This window comes from Megachile rotundata, chromosome 6 (assembly GCF_050947335.1).
Source record: "Megachile rotundata isolate GNS110a chromosome 6, iyMegRotu1, whole genome shotgun sequence".
NCBI lineage: Eukaryota > Metazoa > Arthropoda > Insecta > Hymenoptera > Megachilidae > Megachile > Megachile rotundata.
In genome coordinates this window covers 10,132,677-10,145,745 of record NC_134988.1, presented here as the reverse complement: position 1 = coordinate 10,145,745, position 13,069 = coordinate 10,132,677, and the positions used below count along the sequence as shown (strand labels likewise).

Genomic DNA, 13,069 nt, shown 5'->3' with positions numbered 1-13,069 from the left:
CTTATTGCAAACAGCATAAAATCAATAATTAATGAATCTATAATAAATTTACAACATATTAATTAATAAAATCGATATTAATTGCATTTTTATAAAAATCGAACATGTGGCGCCATCTCTACGGCGAACAGGGTGAACTACACACTTTTGAAGCAGCAGTTTAATTAGTTCCCTTCCTCCACCGCTAGATGGCAGTACATAATAGGGAAACCCTTAGACTACTTAGGATTAACCTATGAATGGTAACAAATTGATAACAGTTTGATAAAGTCGACACAATTCAAAGTTAATTGATCTTGCATTCCGATGTCATTGCATTTATACTGTAATCAATTAAGCTAATAAAATCAATTATATTAATTGAATTGAAACGAGAATAGTACCCACAGCACCATCTAGTGGTGATATGCGGGAACTAACGAAACCACAGTTTCAAAACCGTGTAGTTCACCCAGTTTGTTGGAGAGATGGCGCCACTAGTTCAATTTTAATTCAAATTCAATTAATATTGATTTTTTTAGTTTAATTTATTGCAATATGCGTCAAATTACATCGGAGTGCAAGAATAATTAACTTCGGAATATTTTTACTGCAACCTACCACTATTAATTTGGCTTCTCTTCAAAAAAATTAAATTTTCTAAATCACGTCAAATTTTCAAGTAAGCTCCCTTTTGAGAAAAGAGTTATCTGTGAGATTGATTTTTCGCGACTCGAAAATAAAATTTTTTACTATTTTCATAGCATTTACTAACTTACCAATGATATTCAGAAGATGAAGTCAAGTATAATAATCGTATGTGTGTACTATACACATGCACATATGTAAAATTCATGTATAATAGTTTTATTGAATACTGTTAATGTACATGCTCTCTGCACAGAAATACTGTCTGACTAGATGTGGTGTAGTTTCTGACGAAAAGAAAAAGCAAAAGTAACAACTACTGAAATATTTTTAATATTTTTATTTTCGTATTTCTTAATATAATTTACAAACATGCTTAACTCTCGTATAAATCTAAAAATATAGATATTGGTGCAAGACGTAAACTAATAACGTAGAAAATAACAGGACATTTGAGCCGGCAATGAACATTCTAATTCGTCCACCGTTACTCGTTGTACATAGTACATTGTACATTTCCATATATCACTATACATTAGATATATTTAAAAATAGTACAAAATATTTTAATTACTCTCTTCTGCAATCTCTCGTCTCTCTGTCTCACTCGCACGCACGCATACGTACACATGTCAACCCATGAATTGGTGCGTGATCAAAGTAAAAGAAGCTCTATGAACACTTCCAGTGACATACAAATAAGAATAATAATGACAACTGCTGAACGCAAGTAACATCTCACTTGAGAGACGTTTCAAGACTGTCATTGTTTTTCGCCTAATTGGTGTGCGTGACCGCGAGAGCCAATCTACCGCCGAAAATACGTGCGAGTGGCATCCATTTTTCTATTCTGACCAATTGCGCCGTAGCTACTTGGGTTGTACCGATTTGGAGATGTGGGAATTTGGGAATATAGCGATTTGGGGCTGTAGCGATTTGGGTGTGTGAGAATTTTGGAATATGGGAATTTGGGAATGGAGGGAGTTGGGGAGGTAGGGATTTGGAAGTGTAGGTATTCGGGAATGTAGGAATTTGGGGATTGGCGATTTGGGGTTGTGGTGATTTGGGTGTGTGAGATTTTTGAATATGGGAATTTGGGGATGTAGGGATTTGGAGATGTAGGGATTTGGCAAGGTTGGAATTGGGGAAGTTGAAATTTGGGGACGTTGGGATTTGGGGACGTTGGGATTTGGGGACGTTGGGATTTGGGGATGTTGGGATTTGGGGGCGTTGGAATTTGGGGACGTTGCGATTTGGGGATGTTGGAATTTGGAAATATAGGGATTTGGGGACGTTGGGATTTGGAAACGTTGGTATTTGCGGACGTTGGGATTTGGAGACGTTGCGATTTGGGGACGTTGGAATTTGGAGACGTTGGTATTTGTGAACGTTGGGATTTGGGGACGTTGGGATTTGGAGACATTGGAATTTAGTTGCGTGAGAATTTTGGAGTATGGAAATTTGGGAATGGAAGGATTTGGAAATGTAGAGATTCTGGAATGTATAAATATAGGAATACAGCGATCGAGTGTTGTACTAATTTAGGTAAAAGGAAAATACAGGTGCGTGGCGTCCATTTTTCTACTCTGACCAACTGGAATAGCTATTCTAAACACCTCAGCCTCTTCACGCGCCAACTCACGGATTGACATCAGTACACGGAATTTCATTCCTACTGTTACGTGTACATCTCAAAATAGAGATTATTGTTGCTTCATTTCCATCGATTATGTTCCGTTCGTTGATCCCTAAACGAACACTTCTTTTCTAGTTGCTTTTTAATGAAGAAAAATTCTGTGTTGTCACGTTCGATGTTTGTATGTTAATTTTAATAAATTCAGCTTGTTATTAGGTTCATATGATAGCTAATTTTGGAGTAGTAAATTTGGAGATTTGTATTTATTTCAAATTTCAAATGTGGAACTTGGAAATTTGAGAATTTCAAAATATAGAAAATTGTTAATTTAGAAATTTTGAGAATTTGGTGATTTACTGATTTTGAGAATTTGGAAGCTTGAAGACTTCAAAATTTAGAAATTTGAAAATTTGGGTATTGTAGAACTCTAGTGTATGATGTTTGAGAAATTAGGTAGTGAATGCTTAGAAAATTTGAATACTTTCGAATACTTTAGAAATCTAGAAAACTAGTAAAGTAGGAAACTGGAATACCAGAAAACTAGAAGACTAGAAAACTAGAAAATTGGAATACTAGAAAACTAGAAAACTAGAAAACTAGAAATTTAAAAATCTAGAAAGCAAGCAAACCATAAAACTAAAACCTTCAAAACTTTCAAATCTGCCAAAACCTCAAAGTCCTCAAACCTTCCCAAACTCCTAACCCCCAACCAAAAAATTAATAACCGAAGACCTCTAAAAATTCCAGCACAGAAAGTTTAGAACCCGCCAGAAATTAAAGAAGCCGAAGATTCGAAATTCCACAGACGTTCCCCTGGCGTTCGTTTCCATTCGAGAATAAAGCTCGTTCCGAGCGGCAGTAAAACCGAGGGGATCATCGTTGCGGTTGGACGGTGCATCTCGGGTCACAAAGGACCCCTAATGATCCTCTCCATCGATGTAGAATAGGAGAAAAAAGAGGACGGTGCTCGTCTAGGGTCGGAAATATTTTTAGAAGGGAGCAGGTACCACCGAAACGAAGTAGCTTCGACACCTATTGCACCTGTCACCTGTGGCAACGGTGGCACAGGTTGTTCCTGTGGCCAACGAATTTGCATTATCCTCTCCTTCGATCTTCTACTCGACAATAGACGCGTTTTTATAGTCTCTTCTTATCCCTCTTCATACATGGCACCCTCCTTTTTTTTCATGCAAACACACCATTCTTTCTTCCGACTCTCTGAATAGCCGTCTCTTGTCGCGTGATTGCTGATACTAAGGCACATTTTTAACGCTCTTCTTTTCGGAGTCTACGATCATACATGCTTGATGTTTTGCTTGTATACGGGTGTCTTATAAGAAGGGTTACGATATTTTGGAGCAACGTCAGTGCTGTATTTTACAATAAATTTGAGACATTTTTTGGAAGATTTTCAAATTTGTTGCAGAATAGTGACATTTTTGTGACTGCATTTTTGTGATAATTTTTCTGTTGGATAGGTTTGTTTTATTATAGTAATACTTTTTGTGTTGTGATTAGTTTTGTTTCATTTTAGTAATATTTTCTGCGTTATTATTAGTTTTACTTCAGTTCAGTGAAATTTTTTGTACTGTGATTAGTTATGTTTCATTTTAGAGATACTTTCTATGTTATGATTAGTTTTATTGCTATTTAGTGAAATGTTTTGTATTGTGATTAGTTATGTTTCATTTTAGAGATATTTCTTATATTGTGATTTGTTTTGTTCCATTTTACTGACATTTTCTGTGTCATAATTAATTTTGATACATTTCAGTGATACACCTTGTATTAATTTTAAATGCAGTTGTGATTATTGAATGTTTACGTTGGATTTTCATTTTAATTTATATTTGAGGTTATGAAGTTTATATGCAACATGGGTGCGAACTGATGAAACTGTAGTTGTGTTTCATCTTTTACTTTAAATAGTATTTTAGAATTAGAATTAGAATTTTTGTTATATGTTGTGTTTGTACCTATGTATAAAAATGTGTGAAAGATACATAAACATATGGAAAATTAGAACTTACTTAATTTTCTGTTCTAATATTATGGCTGATAAATTAATTTGTAAATTTGTGTATTGCACTAAATATACATAATACTTATAAACTTGAAATATACAAAATTGTATCAATTTTAACGAGTATATATGGTATACATGAACAGTAACCCTTCTTGTGAAACACCCTGTATAATTTAGGAGAAACTTTATACACTTTTATACTAATCTTATAAATAAGATTGCAGTTACAAAAGACATTAACCCTTCACTATATTATTTTGTGGGAGAAAAAAATCTTGTCTTCCATTTTGGGTGAAAAAATATGGAAAATTAAAGCTTGAATAACAATTGAATTTTCATATTTTCAAGCTTGTAACAAATTTTCAAATCCCTAAATTTTTACATTTCCCTAATTTTTGAAAAATCTCAAATGTAAGATATCCAAGTTTCTAAATTTCGAATTGTCAAATTCTGAAATTTCCAAATTAGCAAATTTTTCAATTTTCAAGTTCTTGCATTCTCAAATTTTCAAATCAGCAAATTCTCAAATCTTCAAGATCTCAAATTCTAACATTTGTATCCAAATATTTGAATGTTTGAAGATTTGAAAATTTGAAAATGTACAACCACAAACTTAAATATCTAAAATCCTCCTAAATTTCTAAATCTGAGAGTTTTATTTTGATAAAATTGCACTACCATATTCCAATAACTAAAAATCAGAAAACAATGGGTTAATGTAAATTTGAACTGTCTTTCTGAAAATATAATTTAACACAAGCGTTCAATTACTTCGATTCTTACGTTCATTCTGTATCATTCGTAAATTACAAACTCAACATTGTAATTGCAAAAAAACTTTGATACTAATTAACAAGTTCCACTCTTGTCACAAATTTTAAAAACATAATTTCACCAATGTAAAAACAATTCATATTGCTATTAAAATTCCCCAATAAAATGGATAAAAAGACCAATAAAAAATGAAGCATTTGTTCGAGACATGGAACGTGTTAAATCTTTGTTCGATTTACAGTTAATCTAACATAGTAAATATAAAAGTACGAGATTGACATTCATATACAACATGTAAAATGAAATTCAGCTTTGATTATTAACTGAATTTCAATTCGTTTTTTTTATATACAATTATTTCCTTAATAAACTAATGCAATAAATTTTTATCAAAGTTAAAACTTTCAACTTTTGCACGTTGTACTCTTCTCACAGTTTTTCTCTGTTCTTCTCCACTTTTATTCGATGCAAAATACAGCCACTTGTAACCACACGTCACATGTTTTAATTGCCAACGATCTGAATCACATGACAGCAAAAACATTGTCACGATTTAATCACATCGAAATCACAATAAAAATTTAGAAGTTCTTTAGTACAATTTGTATCGTACATTTCGTGATTCTCTCTGGCAAGTCAACAATTCGATATATATGTACAAATTTTATTTAAGATATGTACAAAGAGTAGTATAATCGATTCTCAAAACAACAATCTATAAACGTTACATCTAATTCCAAGTATAAAAATATGAATCAATACAATCTTTTATACTAAACGTTTCTAATATTGTCAGTGTTCCAATTTTATCTAAACACTATCCTATCTTTTCTATTTTCGAGAACAAAAAGTATACTTCTGTTTCTTTATAAAAGATACCATATCTCTTGCAAAATTCAAAGTTCAATAAACTAAAAAAACAATGCAACAATTTAATAATTTTTATCTTCGCATTGTACACCAAAATTTATCAAAAAATATCTTCTCATTCTCGTGACAGTATTTTTACCGCTGTGCAACGTTCCTCGTTTCGGCCATATAGTGAACACAATAGCCTTCTTTACATAAAATGGCGATACAGGAATGTTTCTCGTTTAAAAATTTGTGGGACGTCTTATTTCTTACATTGTTTATATACTGAAGGATTTTTATGTAGTTTATGTTATTTTTTATGTTTGTTTATGTAATTGTTTATGTACTGAGTTATGTACTTAAAATTTTGAGATTAATTTTAAAAAGTTGGTACATAATTTTGAAAAATTACTTTGACAATTTTGGTATTTTGATAACTGAAGTATTACTTTGACAATTTTAAGATATTGATAACTGAAAAATTACTTTGACAATTTTGGTATTTTTATAACTGAGATATTACGAGTGGTGAAGTTTCTCTACGTCGCCATTTTCCCTAGAAGTTCCCACTGCTTGTACAATCCCCAGGAAAAACAGCAATGCGATCTCCACTCACCCCAGTATTAGTTACAATACGAATATTATACTCGAAGTATAATTAAAATCATTAAAATTACAATTTCATCAAAGTAAAATAATTCATGTACTCCATTCCTTCATTTACTTTCTACAAGGTAACATTGCATTATAAACCCAAATCGCAAAAATAAAATTAGATCCACAAAAATTTGCATCTCCCACAACGCCCATTCTCAAAAGAAGACTATCATGCTCAATACACGACAACGAAAGCGTTCAACAATCCAAAGCCACTTCCAACAAAGTCCGGACAAGTCCTCCCCTTTGGCCTAATTTCACAGGAGATCGATCGCCTATCGACGCATGATGTCCGCTATGGTGAATCCTTGTCTGGCAGGGGTGGGTCTCGGCGGCGGTGGAGGTTGCGGGGTGGGTGCTCTAGGAGGTCGTGTCACCTCTTCCTCTCGTTCTCTGTCCCTCTCCCGTTCCCTCTCCCTGCTCTGTTCGATCTCTCGTTCTCTTTCCCTCTCGCGTTCCTGGAGTTCCAGGAGCATTCTAGACGGACCTGGCGATCCGATCCTTCGCCTGTACGAGGACAAAATTAACGGCGGAGGCGGTGGTAGCGCCGCCGGAGGATTCTGAGTGACCGAATGGCTGCCGGATCCTCCGCTGGTCACCGTGGACGGTTTCGTAGCTGGAAGTAAGTCTCTTCTGATCTGCAACTGCGGTCTCTGCGGAAGAGACGAGGAGGCTGGAGCTGGGGGTGGTTGCGGTCCTGAAGAACCTTGAGGATATGTGGCGTTCGTGGAGCCGGTCGGTAAAGAAGAATTCGTGGACACCGACGTGGAGGATGAACTTGCTTCCGGACAATCTTCCTCGGGGCTGTCGTCGTCCCTGAGGGCCTCCTCGAGGGCCTCGGGGGGCACGTCGCCCACTGCGTGGGTCAACGCGTGCCTCCTCAGGTCGCAGTTCCTGCGGAACACCTTGCCGCAAGAGGTACACTCGTATGGTTTGTGGTCCGTGTGGGTTAGAAGGTGGGTCTTCAGGTTGCTGCGCTGATTGAAGCTGCGGGCACACACTGGACACTTGTGTGGGGACTCCTCCATGTGCAGGATCTTGTGCACTGCCAGGGTGCGGCTCTGACAGAAACCTTTGCCGCACTCGCCGCATTTGAAGGGCTTCTCTTTGCTGTGGATGTACCTGCAAGGAGATCAGAATGGTTTCAGTTCGTTTAGTTTTAGTTTTTTTGTTTGAGGTTAACTCTGGGTTTTAAGGTTAATTTTGTTCTAAGATTAATTTTGGGGTAACTTAGCAACGGTGTGATGTTAGATTAATTCTAAATTTAGTGACAGATTTGTTTGATGTCAGACTTACTTGGCCTTCGATTAGTTTGATGTGAGATTAATGTTAGATTAATTTAGTGTCAAATTCATATGATAGATTAATAGTAAATTTAATGACGAATTCATTTGATGTTAGATTAATGCTAAATTTAGTGTCAAATTCATATGTTGTTACATTAATTTAGTGACAAATTCATTGGACGTTAGATTTACTTAATCTTGAATTAATGTGATGTGAGATTAATGTTAGATTAATTTAACGTTAAATTCATATGATAGATTAATGCTAAATTAATTCAGTGTCAAATTTATTTAATGTTAGATTTACTCAACCTTGGATTAATCTGATGCCAGATCAATGTTAGACTACTTTACTATCAAATTCATAAGATGTTTAGTACCCTCGATGTTGTAATCTTGTTAGATCAACTTAAATAACACCGATGTTAGATTAACTGAATATTACCTTAACTTAGCGTTAAATTAATTTCAGATTATCTTCAGATTAAGGTAATTGGTGAATAGAGCAACCCATAATATTCATATCTATTCATACTTATATAACACTGTTTATATCTTAACTTTTATCTCGATTAATTATTAAGTAGGCTAAAATTAATCGCTTTCAGTAGCAATTATCTTGTCTCATCTGCATGATGTATAATACATACTATGAATTTCTTTAAGCATCATGTTTATGCATGCGGAATACATCTATGGAGTTGCATGAAATTTGCATAAATTTTCGTAAAATATTCAAGTAGCTTTTGATAAAGGTTTAAATAAATTCAAATTAATTTTCCTTTGAGGAAACCGCATATAGTAACTTCATCGTGATTCTACATGTTCGAATGAAATATGATCGAGCGGTAATCTTATTAACTTTTTTTCCGTGTTCGTATCATAATTTGGAATTAAGCTAATCTGGAATACAGCAAGTGCTTCTGAATAACAATGATTTTATTAATATTCAATCTTGCTGGTAAACGCGGTGTGATATTTAACATTCATTTTTTTGTGCACTTCAAGTATAATGATATTTTAATTGTTTACAAATATGTCTGTTTATACACATTTTTTCAGAAGAAAAAAGTTAATTATTGCTGAGATTAATCGATGTAGGTACGAGATGTTTACGTCAACAGATTTGCGGATTATACAAGGCTCTTTTTAAAAACAAGTGTGCTTTGAAATAGCTTCGTTAAAATGTTCATAACTGCAGTTAAAATTAAATATAAAATTAATATAGAATACCCCTTACAAGTTTATTAAAAATCATACATCTCTAAACATTAACAATATAAGATATCTCTACCAAACATACCTGAAAAGAATATTAAAAATCACATATGTGTGAATGTAACCACACATGGCTATATAAGAAAAATCATATATGGCTCTAAGTAAAAAACCATTGTACACAAAACCTACTAACAATAATTATGTGAAATAATGTCCACAATCAAACACATCTTCACAAACTTATTGAAACCCATATATTCATAAACGTAGACCACACACGTCCACATATGCAACAGCACACATAAACCCTGCTATAATTATGCAGAAGAAAGTCTGCTACCAAACGCCCACAAACATATCACATAGTACCCATGAATATAAGCCGCATACAATAAAAATTACCTATGATCTCGAAGGTGATCCTGTCTCCTGAAAGCCTTGCCGCATATATCGCAGGAGTATGGTCGTTCGTCCGTGTGTGTCCTCTCGTGAATCAGCAGATTATACGACTTCGTGAACTGTCGGTTACAAAATTTACAAATGAACTGCTTCTTAGGTCTGGACGCTCTCCCAGGCGCCCTGAGTAGTCTCCTGTCCAAATGCTGGTGCGCCAGGGGTCCACCCGGAGGGTACAGAGCCGAACCGCCGGGAAAAGGGCCCGCGAAGACGGGGTAGCCGGGTGGCGGTTCCAGAAGGGGCGGCGGAGGAAGAAGAAGAGCCCTCGCGGCCAGCTCTTTCCTCTTGTCAACCATCATAGCCATGATCTCGTAGCTGGACGAGGATTTCCTGGCCACGGCGGTCTCCGCCACTTCGTGGTCAGGATTGGACGCGGTCGACGAGGAGGGTGGTGGCCCAGTTAGGTGGGGGTGCATCTCCCCCGGATAGGGCGCCAGATGCAACCGCGAGGGCACGACGGGCACGAACGCCGACGATTCACGGTGATGAGGATGACCCAGGCCGGCAACTAGGCCATGTCGATGGTGGTGATAAGCGGCCAGGGCGCTAGACGGGTCGAAACCCCTGGAGGTCGACTGTGCCGCTGATCCTGAGGATGATGCGCCCGCTGAAGAGGGAGCTGACCTTGGAGACGGCCCAAGGCCCAGCTCGCGACCTCTGCTCGTCTCTTCCGAGATCGTGGCCGAGGCCGAGGCCGACGACGCCACGATGTCTGTCGGCATACCGATGACACCTGCAATTTTAATCAACCCTACTGATCACGGATCACCTAAATAGTAAACTAGATTTGCATCAAAACGTTATTGGAAGGTCTCGTTATTGGAAGGTCTTGTTATTGGAAGGTCTCTCTTATTTCTATTGAAAGTCGGACTGAGTATGAAACAGCGATTAGGTCTCTATGATCACAAATTACACAGAGAATTAACATTGGTAACCTCTTTCACTGTTCTTTGAGGACAATTTACGTATGAAGGTTCGTACTAAAATTGTGAAAGTTTGGCTATGAAACAATGCTTCATGTGCATGATCACTTCATGCATGCAAAAAAAAATCATTGCATGAATCATAGTCAAGGTTGGCAGTGGGGACGTAAATAGGGATGACTTCGTAAGTCATCCCTGTCTACGTCTGTCGCTATATAGGGTGTCCTGTTTTGAACAGTGAACGCAATTATTTTTTTGAGGTATTTATTATTTGTAAAACTGTTTCAATAAGACTTGTTATTGCATTGTTTGTATTATTTATATTATTTATATTAGTGGTATCTGATGGACGTTGGCAACACATCTGGCAACCCTGATAATAATGCAAAGAATTATATAATCGTATAATCATATAATCATCTTATAAATCATTGTCTAAAGCATCATATAATCATCATATAATCTTCATGTAAAACATATTCAAGTCCAAACGAATATTTTATATTCTTACATAAATTTTGCATATTTTGAAGAATATTTTATCTCACTCGAAGCTAACTGTGGATTTCTATAATTTAATTTAATTGTTTCCATTATTTAAATGCTTTTGAAATAATTATGTAACCGAAATGCTACAGCATTAAGTACATCGGTTTTTTATTCAAATGTGATATGAGTATGAAAGTTTATACATTTACATGCCATAGCCATGATGAATGAATCAGAAATATCTGCGTTACATTAAAACAATACAATCTACTATTTCTTTTATGTTTTCTTAACACAAAAAATTGTTCTCATTTTACGTATCTTGTATTTAATTTTGATCTTCATTATTTTTAACAAATTTAACGTTTTGATCTAAGCAGACCTTCTGTAAAGATTTCTCCTATCATAAATATTTTTAACAATAACAAAGAAACTTGGTCTACCTACTTCAATTTTATTTATTCTATAAATGTCCACATATCTAATTTTCAATAAATTTCCTCTTTGTAAACCACCTTAATTAAGTTCTAATTCTTCCAAAATTCATATTTCAATTATGAAACTAAAAATGTACCTTTTCATTCAATAGAACCTCACGTATTTCAAAATTTTTTAAGACGAAATTAAACCAGCTGTAATATCTCGAAGTAGCGAGTTCTAAAAAGACTTTCATCTCATTGCAAAATGGTAACGTATACTTCGATTACGAAATGCCTTGGAAACGCGATTCAAGGACTTCAGTCGCGTTTAAAACGCTTCTTTCCTTTAACCTTCTAAATCTACCTCACTCAACTATCTTCTAAAAAGACTCTACAAAAGTAATTAAGAGACTTCCAAAAATAATAGCGAAGTGTGTGAGCAATGCTCTTTTCAACTATTTCTACCAAACACGAGTATCCACGTGACAAGGTTAAACGTAAACCGTGTTAAACATATCCGCCATCTTGCCATTCGTCCGTGACTCCCATTAAGCATCAATGTCTATTGTTTTCACGTATCAATTAATCCTCCAATTCTCCCGCGACCTTCCCAATATTCTCAGATTATATCTCCACATAAATTTCAATCGGCAAAAAAACTTGCACTACTCTAAATTGCACCTTGTGTCAACAAGCTTATTCGTGTATCAAAAATTGATCATCTCGATATGCACTGCTAATTGATAAAATCTCCTAAAGATCACAAGAGGGAGATCTTTCTAATAATCGGATATGTAGTGTCGGATATGTAATAAAAATCTAATTAGTCCCAAGCCGAAGGTGTTCGTGTCCGATTGCGAAGCAGTTATGGCTCCTCGTTATATCGCATTTTCCATCCGATTCCCCGATAATACGTGGAACTCGCTCCCGTTTGTCGAGCCGCGTGCGTTCCACGAACGTGAACTGGTTATCTCGAGTCGAGCACACCTGCCAACATGGCTTCCGCGGACCCAGCGGTCACGGCTAGTCCCAGCGGCCATGTTGGAATCGCGAATGCCCACAGGAATGCAACGAACGTGGACGTATCCCCGTTTCCCGAACGAACTGCTGAACTGCCTAAAAAGAAACGAATGCTCACCAGAGGAACGTCGGCCGAGAACACTTCCCGATCTCGCGTTTATTCTCCGGCGATGGTGCACCGTCACATCTCCGTCCGATCCTGTCCAGCGACCGCTGTCGGAAGCATTCGCGGCACCAGGATCGGCTACATCGAGTCCCTAACTCCGGGACTCTGCTCGCTGTGGCTCGATCCCAAAAAGCATCCGTGAGCACACACGTAAGCACACATGCACGGGTTCGCACTGGGGGCACACTGTGAACCGCACGGGGCTGGGACACTCGAAATTCGGGCACGCGGAAACACTTGCTCGCTCTGGAGTCGCGAAACGTGTCACGGGATCCTGGAACACTATGAGACGGACGCACGTCCCCGCTTTCTGGACCGTGGACACGAAGCAGCGCGCGGTTTACTGCGTGTTGGACGCCGCCAGGTAGGCTACCTCGGTGCACACCCACGCAGCCGAGGCACACGCATGGTCCACACGCACATGAGCACACAGGTAACCGTCCACAACTTGCCTGGGAGTCTTTCCGTTCGGCTGCCGCTAGTAGCGCTGCTGCTGGATGCTGTGCGCCGACTGCCT

At 37.1% G+C, this 13,069-nt stretch overlaps 1 protein-coding gene across 2 annotated transcripts; it reads right to left on the bottom strand.

The window, feature by feature from the left end:
- Positions 1–952: 952 nt before the first annotated feature.
- Positions 953–13,049, bottom strand: LOC100880602 (brother of odd with entrails limited). 2 transcript variants are annotated; one of them, XM_076532990.1, is made up of 3 exons: positions 12,505–13,049; positions 9,482–10,268; positions 953–7,694 (listed from the first exon to the last, which is right to left on the bottom strand). In XM_076532990.1, exons 2-3 carry the CDS (start codon positions 10,255–10,257, stop codon positions 6,848–6,850), a joined length of 1,623 nt encoding a protein of 540 aa, XP_076389105.1. In that variant the 5' UTR covers positions 10,258–10,268; positions 12,505–13,049; the 3' UTR covers positions 953–6,847. The 2 variants fall into 2 exon arrangements, with proteins under 2 accessions (XP_076389105.1, XP_012140375.2); XM_012284985.2 differs by lacking the exon at positions 12,505–13,049 and adding an exon at positions 11,832–12,453.
- Between the last annotated feature and the right edge of the window lie 20 nt (positions 13,050–13,069).